The sequence below is a fragment of the Patagioenas fasciata genome, chromosome 1, assembly GCF_037038585.1.
Source record: "Patagioenas fasciata isolate bPatFas1 chromosome 1, bPatFas1.hap1, whole genome shotgun sequence".
Lineage (NCBI taxonomy): Eukaryota > Metazoa > Chordata > Aves > Columbiformes > Columbidae > Patagioenas > Patagioenas fasciata.
In genome coordinates, this window is record NC_092520.1 from 58,417,111 (window position 1) to 58,433,976 (window position 16,866).

General features: G+C 36.1%; 1 protein-coding gene across 9 annotated transcripts in view; it reads right to left on the bottom strand.

Annotated features, from left to right (window-relative positions):
* Nucleotides 1-16,866, bottom strand: part of FGF14 (fibroblast growth factor 14) — a 409,258-nt gene that overhangs the window by 89,990 nt on the left and 302,402 nt on the right. For 5 of the 9 annotated variants that reach the window (XM_065829696.2, XM_065829701.2, XM_065829699.2 and 2 more), the window contains 2 exons: nt 13,729-13,839; nt 5,315-5,418 (listed from right to left, as the gene is read on the bottom strand). In XM_065829696.2, the coding sequence (XP_065685768.1) occupies nt 5,315-5,418; nt 13,729-13,839 (215 nt within the window). The remainder of the gene's footprint in view (nt 1-5,314; nt 5,419-13,728; nt 13,840-16,866) is intronic. The other 4 variants (XM_065829698.2, XM_071807134.1, XM_071807144.1 and 1 more) reach the window with 1 other exon arrangement.

Genomic DNA, 16,866 nt, shown 5'->3' on the forward strand with positions numbered 1-16,866 from the left:
CAGATACCACAAGAGCAACAAGCTTTACTATATTCAGTATACTTCTGATTCTTTTGCAGGCTGTACTGTCTGTGCTCCTATGTTCTTCCTTGAGGCTGAATTTTGTTTTCCTCAGACAGGTCAATTATGTGGTCTTAAAGAAGTGAAGGAAATACCAGCATTGGGAAGCTGCTGAAATGTCAGGAGAAACCCTCAAAGGCTTTTCTGTCAGGTGAGAGTTGCCAGAGCAGTATAACAAATACACTTCCCAGTCACAGATGTTGATGTTCTTTCTCATTCATGAAGGCTGTGACACAGACTGACACTTCCGCAGAAACACAACCCAATCAACACCCTTCCAACACCCTTGACACTGTGTACGATGGCAGATCAAACACAAATGCATGTCTTACAAGAAGATTATTCTGTAAATGGTAGCGTGCCATCTCTAACTCTGAAATACTTTCTAAAAAGCTCATAAGACCTCCCAGAAATGCAGCCATGTCTCTCCATTGCTCTCACACACTCTCAGCGAGGTTCCCACTGTCCCATGCCCAGACAAGAAGCTCTGGAGCTGCAGCACACAACTCCAGTCATGCACCATGCTGAAGTGACCAGGCAGTTCAAACCTGCTCCTGCAAGCTCAATCATTTTTTAAAGCATCACTGTAGCTCAACAGCCTTACTAAGAAATCACGCAGTGGGTTGCTATGACTTTAATATCTGCTGCTGTCGATGCCACCGGCGTAGTCTTCTTCTGGTTTAGTCCACATCTTAGCTCTCAGTGAAAACTGGCAGAAGAAATGGTTAAAAAGGAAATACAAAGAAGAAAGCACAAGCGGGTAAAGATGTTTTATAGTGAGGAATTTTTTCTTTTCCACATTTCAGTTTTTCCCTTTTTTTCTTATTCCAATAGCCACCCTGCAAAACTGCTCCTAGGATGAAAAAACCACAACCCAGTAGCCCAGATATAGCAACTAACTCTTGAGAGAAATTAATTTATATAATCCAAGAAGACTCTCATATCCTCACCTTAGGAAAACAAGAATCACAAAAATGGGCTAGCTTAAGTTTTACCTCTGAGTTCATCCTGTTATGGTAGTAGAAAATCATAGAAGCAAAACAAGAAGCTACAGCTGCCCTGAAAGTTGAACTAGTGAACCCTTCACAAAGTGAGCTGACTCAAATTAGCATCAAAACCAACAAAAGCTTCTGCCATGTCCTGCATTGCCATACTCCTGCTGCAGGCAATACCTGTTCCCCATGGAGAATCCCTGTGGCTGTGCTCATTTTTCCAGTGCATGAAGCCAGTTTCACTCCTTTTGATTTCAACAAGATCAGCCCTGGAAGTAAAACCTTATCTTGCCCACCCTTTCCAAAGACAAGATAGAAGTAGGGCATATTTTTGGACTTCAGCATATAAAGTCCATAACCATTACATCAAAAATCTTGCTGGTAACTGAAATGGTTCTTTGCAGAAAAGTCCAGCTCCTACAATTAGCTTTCACAGTGATGAAGTCAGTCCTAAATACTGAATTATTCAGAGTTCATTAATCCATCTAAAATAAATTTCTACTCAGTTTTATAGTTACCATTGCTCACTAACACACACGTAAAATTGGGAAGCTGTAGCTAAATAAATATATCCAAATCATGGCCAGATTTATATGGATATACATACATAAGTATGGGTATACATACACACACAGAAATAGAGTTGGATGCAATAAACTAAAACATAAAAAAAGGGTGAGCTTAATGGATAGCTTTTAAGTGGGTTAACCCTTAAGGATGGAAGGAAAAAAACTGAACACAAAAAGGTTCTTGTTCTCCTGTTTTGTATGATAGAAAATAACAGATCTTGGTATTTCAATAATTACTTTAAATACATTGAAAAATAAGGTTATAATTTTGAAAAGGTATTTTCTCTCAGGAATTCTGCAAAGCTGTATCAAACTCAAAAGATTTTGCTTCTCCTTTATTTGAAAAGGCTTTGATGGTATGTATTAGGAACCCTGATGTGACCGATCCCCAAAGAACAGAATACAAACCTCAATTGCTGCAGCAGGCAAAATAGGTATGAAAAGCTCATAAGACTGACTTTTCTACATGATTTGCTGTCTTTCTATTTGTGTTCCAAGAAAGAAATACTTCCATAACACTCTTCTATTATATTTCTGCACTTTTTTTCATAGTTCTAATTTTGTGAATTAGCTGAAAAAACCCTAAATATGGCATAAAAAATAAGTAAAAAACCCAAGAGACTCTCAAATTGACACAACCAACCATTAAAAAGTTGTTTAAAAAACCAACCAAACAACAACAACAAAACAACAAAGCAAGAAAAAAAACGCAAATCTGCATTTGATAACCTATATGTAAAACTGGTCTGTCACTGTAACTTCATTTTCCTCTTACCAAATACTTCATATCAGAGAAAGCAGGTTCACACATAATACCTTTCCTGCCAGCACTGTTGCTTAATTAGTCAACATCATGTGAAACTTATTATAAAAATAATTGAACTGGGGCCTTCAGTCTCTGAAGAGAGGCATCAACATGTAGGATATTCACACAAGCTATGGTTTCATATACTGTGAATGGAAAGAGGAACACTGTGGTATTGTGCAAAGAAGGACTATACAGGACTTCATTCTCAACTAAGGCTAAATCTTAGTCAATAGTGCATGCTTCCATTTTTTAAAAAAATGTTTATAAAAATTGATAATATATCTAAATATATGTGAATTTTAACTAGCATTCCCATTGCATGGCACTTTTTTTTGAGGATGACAGCTGGTGTTCAAAACTTAAAATCTTTTTTCTCCCATCTGTCCCTGAATACACAAGGAAAAAACATATATGACATTTAATATACAACTTCTGCATTGCAGGTGCAGCAGATACACAACAGTGACAAAGAGTCAAAGAAATCCACCAACAAGACAGTAATAGAAAGTGATTGGTTAAAAATATTTTTTCTAGAAATGACAGTATTTAAAATATTCTGCACGCAGTATTTCTTCATCTTGATCCTCAGGGAGAAGACAGACTTCTCTCTGATGCTTTGTCTTCTTATTTTCAAATGCATTAGTCTCTAAGCTGAAAGCCTGCTATTGCTAAGACAAAAATATGTTTTCAATACATTAATATGAAATAAAAGAAGCTGTATTACAGCACCAATGTTGTGAAATCACTACCTTTACATTTGCGTTAGATTACCAAATATTGCAACTGTTCAACTTGACAAAAGTGTAAGTTTAAAATAATTTCATAGACATATCAAAACTAAAGGCTTCCACTCAATTTTCTAATGTGTCACTTTATCACTTAATGGACCACTCATCTTTCACTCTCCACATGAGGAAGAGTAAGGAATACATTCCAAAGATATTTGTTTCCTTACCAGTGACGGATTAAGATACTCTCCAAAGAAAATTTTAACTGAAATACCCTCAAAATGTAACAACATTCACAGAACAAAATTCATAAGTGCTTAACAAGTCACCAGTAACTACAGAAATATATGAAGTCCAAAAAGCTTGCTATCAGTGGCAATGAAGAATATGCAATCCTGCAAAACACTAATCATGTGGATTACATTTTACTTTTACATAATCTTTTATTTATATGTATGAAACTGATCACAACCTAAGTAATCTGTGTTGCTCAAAAAGAAGACGCAAGAACAAAGCAATTCAGATTCCCACTGGCATGACAGAAATATCTTGTTATACCTGAGGATGTTCTAAGGGTCGGGTTCACATCTATTCAAAGTTGGGATCCAGCCAGCTCTTCTTATCTTGCCTTGTACTTTCCACTCCTTTCCCTTCCCCAGATGACACCATTCATTCAACTTTGGACCATTTGCGGAAGAATACGTAAAAACAGTGGCTGCCAGAATTTGCTCATGCAGAGTCCCTCCCTGTGCAGAATCTCTTGCCAGGAAGCTAGTACCTTTTCTGAAATTTGTATTGCTTTCTGAAGGACTGAGAACTCACTTCAGAAGCAGCGCTGGGCAACAATGTACTCTTAACTGTACCAACACATACTGTTCATGCCATCATATTGAAACGAACTCCCCACATGAAGTGATGGAACTGGGAAGTCAGGAATGAATTTTCTCTAACAGATACAGATTTTGTCTTCTAGTTTTCTTCCTTCTGACAGCAAATATTGCATTTTTTCCTGTGATAGATTTTTTTTATTTTAAACAGAAAAATATTTTAGCTCACACTGCTGGAGCTTATGAGGAAGAATTTTCTCTTTGTCTTGACATTGACATTCAAGATTAGTTCCATTTTTTCTTCCTAATTATCTTTTCCAAGGCAATTGTATATTTGAAACAAACAGAATACTTTCCCTCAGGGCATCAGAAACTTAATCTGTCCAATTTCTTTTCAATGGACACTGAAAACAAAGCAGTGCATTATAACTCAATAGGGAATTAAGAACTATGTGACGTAAAAATGGAAAAAAGCACTATGTAAATAAACTCAACTTAGACAGCAATAAAAATACAGTAATAAAAAATCCTTTAAGCTACCTTATTAATACCTGACAGAACTGTCTATTCATATTAAAGTCTGTTTGTCTTTCAAAGGATGTTAAGACACTGGATTCACACAGAACTGAGAATTTTTAAATTCACAACAACACATTGAGCGATTAGCATTAAATAATTTGGAATACTTTAAACAATCTGAGGACTTTCCAATCACTTTATCCAGCAGTCTTCTTTGTGACTCAAAATATTTTTGTCTTAAACTTTGATCATTCTACAAAGATACAGTCCCTCACAGGACTCTCTATTTTCCTGATATCTGAAATAAAAAAAAATCAATGATGCTAAGCATACAATTGCAAGACTATGGTGATAAATTCTAAGGCTGTTAATGACTTTCTAGATGGAAATTACATTTGTAAGTCTTGTCAATAAAAGTAACTGCTGGGGCAGATTTTGGATTCTAATCAACAAGTCATTAAGAAAACAGGTTTTTATGTAAAAATTCTGGATAATTTAATTGAAAATAGTAATCTTTGTGGTGTATTGCACTTTACCACTATACCATACCAGAAAAAGAGGTCTCCAGAATGTTTTTTTTTTTTTTTTTTCTTAGAACTGCTAACATGCAGACTTTCAAACATAGTACACAGTAATTTCTACTGTATCCCATTTATACATATGCCACACAAATACATGAGTACATAGGTGTAATATGTGTATATACATATATAGACATTATAGAACTTCTTAAAAGTGAATATTTATCTCATTCCTGTGTAGATTTCAACCTCAGATGTGCCTCTGAAACAGAGTTCAGAAAGGTACTTACTGATGTGTAGAGGAAACCTTCTCCATTTAGGGCTATATACAACCCAGTCTTTACACCCTGGATAGCAACAACTCGAAGACCCACTGGTATAAGGTTGAATAACGCTGTGAAGAAAAAAACATGGACAGATATGAATATGTTGTGGTTATTGCAGTAATCTAATAAACACCACTAGTAAAAAAGAAAGAAAACTATGCCCTATTTTTTTTTATTTTAATTTTAAATTAATTCAGAAAATCTTGCTTCTGTTGAAGTTAATCCTTAAAATTAAAGTGAAAGCAGTAAGTCCTGTGATAGTGTAATATTTGGCACAAGTGCTAACTAGCAAACACAAAGCACAGCAGACTGGACTGTAATCATTTATGCAGCACTGCAGACATGAGTATCTCAGGCAATCTGAAAATAATTAAAGAGCTCAGCAGTTCCTACATCAATGTAGACTGATCATAATGGTAATATTAGTGAGACATTCTAGAGAAGACATAGTGCTCTGATTCTGACAAGTAGCTTTTTATTTTCTTAGGCATTTTTATGGTTTTGGATTAAGATGTGCTCTCACGAAAGATTGCTTTCAAGGGGTCTGTGATTTAAAATAATAGATATATATACACATTTGCTCTTGTGAATGATATATTTGATACAAGAAGTAATACACAGGCCTCAGGTAATGGCAGAGGTTTATTCTAGTTCAGAAAAGCACTGAAATACGTGCTTGACTCTAAATGTACATAAATCCTATTAAGCTGAATACAGAATATATTTAAAGACTAAAATTCTGGGAAACAAACAAACAAAAACAGATAATAGCAGATACAAATATATATACCAGTACTAGGGTAATAATAAAAACAGTCACAGCTTTGATTAGTGTCTGAAAAAGACCAGTGTGAAGAGTGGGAGTTTACCAGCCTGACAGAAGAACAACAAAAGAAAATGTGATATAAGTAGGAGACACAGATCAGTTCTTCTTCTAAAATTATGCCAGCACACACCTATACCAAGTTTACTGACTCATACTAGGAAATCAGATGCAAAGCACACATCAGGTGATCTTGGAATAAAAGATTTGGATGAGCCAGAGTTCATGCTAAGTGTATTTCCACTGTGGATGATTCAAGGATTCACAAGTCCTTGGATGAAAACCAAAAGCGCAGCTTGTGTGTTCGATATATGCATGGAGGACTATGGTTCCACCAAGCCAAGTCTCAGGAACACAGTAACACCTGCAGTAAGTTACTCAAAATTTAGGAAGTACGTTCACAGGTGTGATCAGAATGTGTGCCCTATGAGTTTATGTGTGATCAGAATGCCAGGGGTAAAGCCCAAATCAAGAGAAGAAGGGTAATGTAATTGCAGTGGATAAATACACTTTCTCAAGGTGTGAAAACTCCTGGTTGGTCAAAAGACACAAAGCCACAGATAATTAATGTTGAAGATGATCAAATCTTTACAACTGAGAAAAAAAATTGGTTGACTACTACAGCTTCAAGACAGAAGTGTATGGAAAAAAACCCAAACAAACTTTTCCTTCAACATTGTAATGCAGAAAAAGAATATGTAACATAAGGTCTTTTTAGGAAAGTACAAAGTCGATATAAAACTGGGAATTGTTGTAGAAGAGCATTTCCTACAGCTGTAGAAAGAAAAATATATTCGAAAGAGCTCTGGAAGAACAGGAAACAAATATATGGGCTTACAAGTTAGAACAGACATCAGACAAGAATTAGCACAAATACATAGCATTTTAATTTCTGTGGTTTCCAAAATTCTCCATCATGCTAAAATCTTACTGGGCTGTTCACTAGAAAAACAGTGGTACAGACAAGGTTCCCTCTCTAGTCTATACAAGGGAAGTGTAAATCAGTGAAATATCGCACTCATGGACAAGATATCGCAAGACTATATAGGATAAACACTGCATGACTTGAGGGCTTTCAAATGTGCAATATAATTTGAAAGTTTAAAAAAAAAAAAAAAAAAAGTCAGCCATTAACCTCAAGTGAAATCCAAGGAAACATCAAGGAAAAACAAACAATATTTGTATAAAGAAAAGAAGTGAACACAAAAGAAGATTCAGCCATGGAAAACCACTAATGAAAACTCCAAATCATAGTGGTTTGGTCAAAATTTCTGGAACATAGATATCATTTGCTCTATTAGCAATAAAAATAAAGCAGCAAAGCTAGGAAAAAAAAAACAACCTAAACTGAAGAAGAACTAGAGGCTTGTAACATGGCAGTGTTTCATTCAACCTATAAAATTACTAGAACAGCTTATAGTTGCTGGTGAATTTAGAAAGCATCTTTTACTGCCACCAAGTTTTAATTGGAGATTGTCAGAGCTCCTGTAATTAGTCTAAGATCATAAAATTTTAGAGTGTGATCTGAAATGCTGTAATTCTGCACATACAGAATATTCAGTAACTTCCACAAAAATCTTCCAAACTTGAGTGCAACTAGGGAGGCCAGTCTATGTTCAGTTATTGACTGACAAATGTTTAGCAATGTGCTTCATATTGAGGTCAGCAAAACATGCACCAGTAAGGCACTGCATGTGGGTTTTATGTGTTCTGAAGCTGGACAAAGGAAATGTAATTTTTCCAAAGCTGGCTGTGCAGTACTCCACTGAGCAGGACGTCTGTGCCTAATTGCACATTTCAAACATTGCTAGGTGTCACCTGTCCTATCCCCCACTCTAGTAAGAACCTGCCTTGAGAAAAGCAGAAAGCCTTCCATAGTTTTCTGGCATTTCAGGAGTGCACAGCCAAAGCTATGCCCGTACTTGAGGGACAGGCGAAAAAGAACCACGCTTCCAAATTCCCTCTATCTTTAAGACACTGATCCAAAACCAAGTGAGTAGTGAGGTCCCTGAACATCTTTATGTACCTAAACCCAGCCTGGTGAGTCCACAGATGAGTTGAGAGAGGGAGCACTCTAGAGCAGCCCAGGAATACAATTTTGCCTGGTGTTTGGTGCTCCCATGCTGTCCACTTAAGTATAAAGCCTGGCAAATTCAACTGTAAATAAGACGTGGGAACATGAGGGAAATCAAGTGACCCAATCGGCAAAACCGTTGTGAGTAAAACCCTTTCTCCTTGTCAGCGCTGAGCCTGTTCACGCTCCCTTCACACTGCTTTGTGTGCTGGCTAAACCATGACTGCAAAGCAAATGGTTTCTCTTCTTTCTCCTACGCCTGAAAGCCTACTACCATCACACAAAAGATCAGAAAATTGGGGTGGGAAGCACTTAACAGGAAGAACTGGCATGAAAAAGTTATTGGTTTAGATGTCATGGAGGGGATTTTCAGGAACAAATGGGAGTTGGATTCTAATCCTCCAAAAGTTTTAGTCAAAGTTAAAGTTCAATTTTTGATAAGTAATGACTTCTTCCTTGAGCAAAACACAAAGCCACAACATTTCTCTTTTTCTTTTTCCTTTTTTTTTTTTTTTAATGTAATGCCATCACAGTCTATTAACTTGAAATCTGAAATGCCTGAAATCAGATATTTTCCTATCCTTGCGAAGGTCTATTTAGGTATGACTAACTTGCAGCTACAAGAAAATTGCCATTACAGATCACTGTTTTTCTCAAGAAGCTTGCTAGAGACCAGTTGCTTAAGGCTTATAAACTTAATGTCTGTTCTGCCTGTGCACTGCCGTAGTGTCAGTTGACAAAAAGTTCCCACAGCACAAAATCTGCAATCAGATCAAGGCAACTATTTAATTTATTTCCATCTGCAGGCCTACAGGCAAAAATGACGACTCCATCAGAACATCTTTTAGATTGGCAATGAGTGCAGGGAGGCTGGTATTCAGAGATCCATCCATCCATTTCTTACAAAGCAAACCCATTCTACCTGCCTGATGTTACACAAGACTTAATTAAAATGTACTTTTTAGTGTGGCTGAACATGGCCTCCATTGATCCTGTCACACTGCCTAAGATTATACTGATGGGAGAAACAGGCTTACCTGACTCCCAAAGGTGATGTAAATAGATGACTAAATGCCTGTGTGATTCTTTGAAGACAAACTGCAATAAAAACCAGTGCAAAAATCTGACTGCAAGTATTTCAGTTCTGTAATCCAAATTTAACATTCAGTAATCCAAATTTAACAGCATTGCAGGTGTAGTTTTTTGATTTCATGTGCTTTATTTCTGTCTAATTATCTCCTTTACCTTACAAGGGCACCATGAAGATTATTCTGTTAATATCTTCAACCCAAAATATGATAGTGGTAGATACTTTAGAAAGACATTAAAAAGCTAATACTTCCGTATTCAACTTGGAAGCTATAAAGAGACCATTAGGAGCATGCATTAAAAGATTAAAATAAAGGAATGTTAAATGGTTGCATGGTTTCTTGAACAGCAACTCTACCAGGTATCAAGTGCCATGAATGAAGTAAAGCGTGATGCTGCATAATTAAGCTAGAGATGTGGATTGCACAGCCAAATCAAACTTGCTTGGGTAATGTTAACTTTGGCATTTATTGGTTTATGAAGTAAGACTACAATCAGAATTGCCTCTTTCCCAAATTAATTAGTCTTCTGATTAAACCTACCCTGCATTCATGAGCCAAAAGTCTGAAGACAGACCAAAGCCTGAAAATTAGTCGTTTTGGGTGGGGAGGAGGACAGGAAGGGAATGTAAGGCTTGTTACTACAAGCACAACATGGAAATCTCTTCTATTTCTTTATAGTTTCTGTGCAGTAGCTTGTTTTTCCTAATTCATAGTGATGAGGCCCATGGACAACGCTGAGGCAAGTTCCATTCACATCAAATAAGGCTGAAAACTGCTGTAAATAAATAAATCCAGGAACATTTGAGCTGGAGAGGGACAACTACACTGAGCAGGACCTCAGTAACCAAGCCTACAACTTTAACTACAGTCATTCCTGCTTTCACTACAAGCAAGCTACAAAAATAAACCAGAAACTGTAAGGCATTAGAGGAAGGAAAAAGAGAAAAACAGCTAAAAGAAGAAGTACAATGTAATAAAACATCTTTCCACGTGTCATTGAAAGTTTGGCAAAAAAATACACTGTACACACAAGACGGTTTAAGCTAACCACCTCAGTCTGGTGATGTGATTTAAGGAAACTCAGCACCATTAACCAATAGGTGCATTAAGTCATACTCTGTCAGAAAGCATCACTGACTAAGAAAAGATAGAAATTACAACAATGAACTGAAATCCGTCAGTCTATTCAGGTTGGATTCTAATAGCATGGCCACCAACATGAGCGGATGAATGTACGTTCAGGGATGCAATTACAAGCAGTTACATCTTTCTTCCTTTTTCATTCAAGGGTTTGTGCACAACAATACATTAAAAATCTTGCCATCTCTAGTCTTCACTCAAACTGAAGGCGGGCCAGGACAATGTCTTGCACAATAGCAGCTCACCCAAACTACTGGTAAAACTTATTTTGACTTCAGATAAAAGCAAGAAGTCACATTAAAGACACTACAGATGAACTTCAAAGACAAAAATGGGTGTGAACAGAACCACTCAATTTGAACAGGCTACGTCTTAGTCTTAATTTGCACAACCTTTCTGTAACACTGTGACTTCAATAGTGTGTAACGTGTTCATTGACACAGATATGAGTACAAAATGATACCTGCATTTTGAGGGAATTTTAACTTCAAACACTCCTCTAACTGCTTGACACAGAACAAACTGCAACCACACAAAAGTACCAGCATAACTAAGCTTCAAATAGTTTCCTTGCTGGAGACACAAATGGAACCTCTTTTCTGTCCTTCGCTACATGCCCACTCTGGCTTCTCCAACACCCGGCTACTCAGATGGTCAGTGCATGAGGAGGACACTCACAGGCTTCAGGGACAGTGAATAGTGGAGAAAACAGCTGGAACACTGGCAGAGATGCACGCCCTTTGGCAGTCTGCATTTCTTCCATTTTTATGTAACACACTTCAAATGGAAGTCATCCTCACTGTCCAGGTAAGTATATCTGTTCTATTGACAGTTAGTAGATGTCCATCCCTTCACCCACTGGGCACCTTAAATAGGCAGCCTGGAAGTTCCATGGTCAGAAGCAGAATTTTCCCCCTCTGACAGCTGCAAAAACTTATTTATGGGTAAGCCTCAGACAGAAATTATCATGATAAGGAGCTCACAGAAGAAAAGATCAAAGTACTCAGAATTCTATGCATGAGAAAATTATTGTTTTAAAGTAAAGGAGAAAAGGAAAAACAAAATATGTTGCAATAAAGAAAGGCAATAGGAAACAAAAAGTTCATCAGGAAATGAAAAGAAACAGAGTGGAAAGGGAAAAGAACTGAGGAGATACACTGACAGAACAAAAGAAATAGACTCATATTCATGTATTCATGAATATACCAAATGGTTCAATCTTTTCAGCTCTTCATATAGTGTTGATACATATACACTAGCAAAATTTAAAGTGGAGATTTTATGCTTTCCTGGCAAACACATTAATTTTATATCTTTATGGTCTAAACTGTCTTTATTAACAATATTGTAAAATTGGACAAGTGAACAAACAAATAGTGAATCACACCAGTTAAAGAAAAACCCCTTTATGGCAAGAACTCATTTTAGCCTAAAAATGATGTCGAAATAAACCATAACATTATCTAACAATATTTATCCAAAGAAATGCAATACTGATATCTGGTATTTGGTTGAGTTTGGACAAGTTCTATATTTCAAAACATTTGTAATATTGAATATTTATTCTGCATTTTGGAGCAACAGAAATAAGAGAGATGGATAGACAGATGGAAATCCAGAAAGGCAGGGAAGGAGGGAGAGAAAGGGAAAATGGCATAGTAAGCAGGGAAAAAAAAAAAAAATAAAAAAAAAATTGTAAAGCTGACAACAGCAAAAAGAGGAAAATAAGGGGAAAATAAGGCACTATAGTCTAGTTTTGCAGATTCAAAATCCATAGAGTTCTACGATTAAAACATACCAAACAAATGAACCAACCAACAACAACAACAAAACAAGCAAAACAGCCCCAGAAATAACATTAAAACTTTCCAAAATTGTTGCAGTCATACACACTTCCTCACTGAAGCTGTAAATAAGAGACACATGGGCAGAGAGAGGAGGAGAGGTGAGAGAGATTTACAGTTGCACACTAAGACACATTTCTTGGACTTCATATTGGCAAAGCTTCTATAAAAAGCAATAACCATCTTGTCTGTACAAGGTCTTAGTATCTAGTCCAGTACAGAAGTGGGCATGAGAGATGGACACACTGAGGGAAGGAAAGAAAAAAGGAATGGGGGAAGAAGAAAAACACTTTGAAAACAAGCAGAGAAATACACATCAAAATAGATTAATAATTTTTTTCTCTCAATTCTAAAAAAAAATAGAACAATAAAAGATGACCATGTTATCTGTTGATGAAATGTGTTAAAAAATACAGTCATGCATTAAGAGATAAAACAGGGACCTAACCAAAGTAAAGCAGAAACCTCAAATCCCTTAATTTCTATAACCTAATTCCAACACTGTTGAGGAAACTGAAGGCTCATTTATATATGCATAATAAGAAGATAAGTCTTTTGTATTAAAAATGCTTAAAATAGACCTCAGGATCACACAGAAACACATTACTTAAATATGTCATTATCATTAAACTAAACAAACCATAAATGTTCTCTGCTAAACAGAAAATGAAAATTCAGCTCTCTCTAGAGTGAGAGTAGGTGTGCTTAGTTAACATTTGCAGCTGAGGTTATTGAACATATATCTGCTCATTGAATGAAAATATGTGGCAGTAACATAGGAAAAGAGCATCAAAGCAGCGACCCACACAGCCTTTCAAGACCACTTTTATTAGAAGTAATTTTGAAAACTGCCACTGTTGCAGTCCCTACACTGGCAGAGGTTCTCTTAAAACCGTTGGAACTCTTGCAGGTATAGGGACTGTAGGATCTTTAGCCCAAATTCAGCAAGGTATTTCAGCATGTGTTTTAAGCAGGACTTTGACAGTTAGACATACACTTACTTGCTTTGGTGAATCAGGGCCTATATGATCAGATTTTTCAAGGATTTTTTTTTTCTACCTATTTTTTTTTAATTTGAATATTAGAAATTTTATGTTAAATAAATAGCTTTTATAAAAATATTTTAATATACTTTTACCATTTTTATCAAATTACCAGAAGACAACCATTGGCCTAAATATCTCACCCCTGAGGTCCATTGGCACTTACGCCTTCCCCTTCAAGAGGGAATACATTTAGGCCAACGTCCTGCATGAGCTGTGTTGGTGGTCATTAGGCTTCAAATGGACAGAACCCTCCTCCTTTCAACCAAACACATTCAGAAACTCTCCAAAGGCATTAATACTGTGTCTGCGCGATGCAATCTGCGTGTGCAATTAAGACATTCCCCTGGGGCAGTCACTTACTAGAATTACTGCTGTCATCCTTGGTTCCATCGAGACTTCCATCGGGGTGCATTTGCAAGTAGTAGCCTTGCCTGCAATATAACCTGGTCACTATACCCTTGAGCTGGGGATCTGAAAGACAAACATATTTTGTCACTAGCCTCAAAACTTTTTCCAAGAGTTATCCCTACTTCTCTCACTGTAGGAGGAAGTTTGGTGAAGTAGCATTGCTGTCTTAAAAGTAAGTACTATGACAGGATGGGTCCTGATGGAGTAAAATCTCACCACAGAGTATTGTTAGGCCAGTTGCATGTCCTGTTTTCTGCTTCCAACATCCTTCATTACAATTAACACAGGTAAAACACAGAAAAAAAGAACATCCCAAACACCCATAGTGGTAAGATTAAAACCAGATTAAGCCCTGCAAAATATTCTAGACTTCAGCAACAAGTAAAGAGCCTTACAGAAACTAACAAAACTTCTAAAAAACCCTACTCATTTCATACATGTTAGTAACTTACTATACTTGACATAACTTTTAAGGACACTTGGAGGAAAAGGTCTATCTCCTTTCACTCTCTGGTGTAGTATTTTGTATCAATCCCACATGAAGAGTTCCCAAAGTATTTTACCAATCTAGAAGCAGATACAATTCATCTGTCCTCCCCCACCCCCCAGGGAATAACATCCACAGTCACGGCAAGACATACTTCCCTCAACAGAGGAAAATACCTGAAAAAAACCTTAGGAGGCCAAAAGTATATGGGAAATTTAGGTAGTCGAATAGTTAAGGTACTCCGTTTAATACTCTGCATTTATGAAAATTGCCAGGAATTGGGCAGGGCCTGCCAAGCCACAACTTTGTGATTCATTCAAAGGACTGTGCCTTACCAAATCACAAATTAAGCTGCTGCAGAACTGGTTCAGTGCTGAGGAAGAGGACAACCCATCTTAAAAAATATCAATAGCACTACCTCTGTGTGATATTGGTATTAATATTGTTAAACATCAACTATTAGGCCCAACTCCAGGCAGCCACTACATAAACTTGTGGGGACGCTGGCTTTAAAAGCATGTATGTTGTATCAAGCTTAGCTCTGCGATAATGAACTAAGATTATAAAGGCTTTGAGACAGATATGTAATAAAAGGAACAGGTGAACTTCTAAGGAAGACATAAATGATTTCCATGCAACCCTGTGGTCACGATATAAAATCCTCCTTGAATTAGTGTATAATTGCTCTCTTCTATAGAGGCTCAGTTCCATGGAATTATTATCAAAAGTTTTCCTTGAATATCTAAATTCCAAAGTCATATTAATCAATAAACCCATTTATATTAAAAACAAAAGATTAAGCTGTAAATATAATAAAAACTGTTACTATAAATATTAACAGTGTAAGAATTTTGAGGCATGGAGATAAATAAGCATTTGATGACCAGCATATAAATACAACTTTTTTTTTCTTTTAACTGGAATTTTTTTCTGTGAATTTTTACATCAACAAATTTTTCTCTGTCTATATATAAGAATATTCAGAAACAAATATTTTTTAAATTTATAAACAGAATAAACTGTATGTTCTTTGAATGTACTATCTCAATCAACTTCATCAGGCAACTCAAAAGTATTTTCATAATTTCAAAATGAAAAGTGAGTTCCTCTTAGGCACTATTCCTATCAACTCATGTTTTCAATGTGCACTTCCAAATTGACAATTTTAAACAGACATGTTTTACACATATTAAAATAATTTCTTAAAAACAAAACAAAAAACCCCACCAAGTATTATTAAAAGTAGAGCTTTAAAAAGTATTTAGAAAAAAAATATCAGTATTTTGAAAAACAGTTCCTACACCCAAAGAATCATTCTTTATCATCAGTTCTAGCTCAAGAAAGTATCGTAGCAAGATAAAGTACAGTCAACTCACTATCACGAGCTACTACTTCAAGGGAAAAATGTGAAATGAAGAAGTGACTTTCAAAGTTGTTCTTCATACTTGTTCTTTCAATTTTCCTAAATTCACAGATAAAATCTACTTCTTAACAAGAAATTGGACCATCATTTGTCTATGTTTCCACTAAAAGCGTTATTTAAAGTTAACCCTGCTTTACCACCTATTTAAAACTATATCTGAATGAAAATAATTCTGTGGGTAGCTATTCATTTCAGCTAGTGTTTCAGGCTGTGTGTGTTGAGACAGGATATGGATCACCCATTTATTTGTTTACTCAAGTTCAAACACAGCAAAGTAGTAACTATTACAGCATGAGACCAGAGGGTCTAAGTCATGTGTTATATCTCTCTTCTATACAGTTTTAATGGTTTCATTTGTCAGACAACTGAACAATATTGTCCCAGAACATGGCTCTTTCCCTTGAATGTTTCATTGAATCCTGGAATTTACTCCTAATAATGTGATATTAAATAATACTTTGTGTAAAGTAGATCTCTGTAGATCAATAAATGTCAAAAAGTCTTTTTCTTCCCATGAATTGTAGCAACTGAAGCTTCCTTTTTCTTTTTTTTTCCTGTGTATTATTAGAAAACTTTTTACCCACCCTCCTAAGAACATCTTTTCTGCTTTAAGTTCCTACCTGTTCATAGCAAGATTAAAACTTTTATTTCTGACAAGTAATTTAATCATGCATTTTTTACTAGTTCTCAATTGTAATATTTATACCACAGCACTTCAGATCTACATATCAAAGTAAATAACAACAAAATGCTTCAGCTGAACAGAGCTGAAAAAAATGGAGGAATTGGACAATGAGACATGATATTTCTTTGATCTTAGCCAAAAAGCAACCCAAATTTAGTGGTGGAGTTGCATGAAATGACTCAATCCCAATGCAAGTCACAATATGCAACAGTCAAAAAGACTACTCCGTACAGCCTCAAGGTAAATATCTCCACAATGAAGCAGACAATCCTTTCAGGCAATGAATTTATCTCTTCTCCTTGCAGAAAGATAAATGACTACTTCAGGTCCTTTTTGAGACACTTAGGCAGCAAGCAGAAAAGATAAATCCTCTAGTCCCTGTATTACTAGTGTTTTATCTACTCATTGTTACTTACTAATATCACAGGAACAGTCTCAGCTTCGGATGTTTTACAAACAAGTTTCTCAAATCCTTCTTGATCACACACAGGAGCA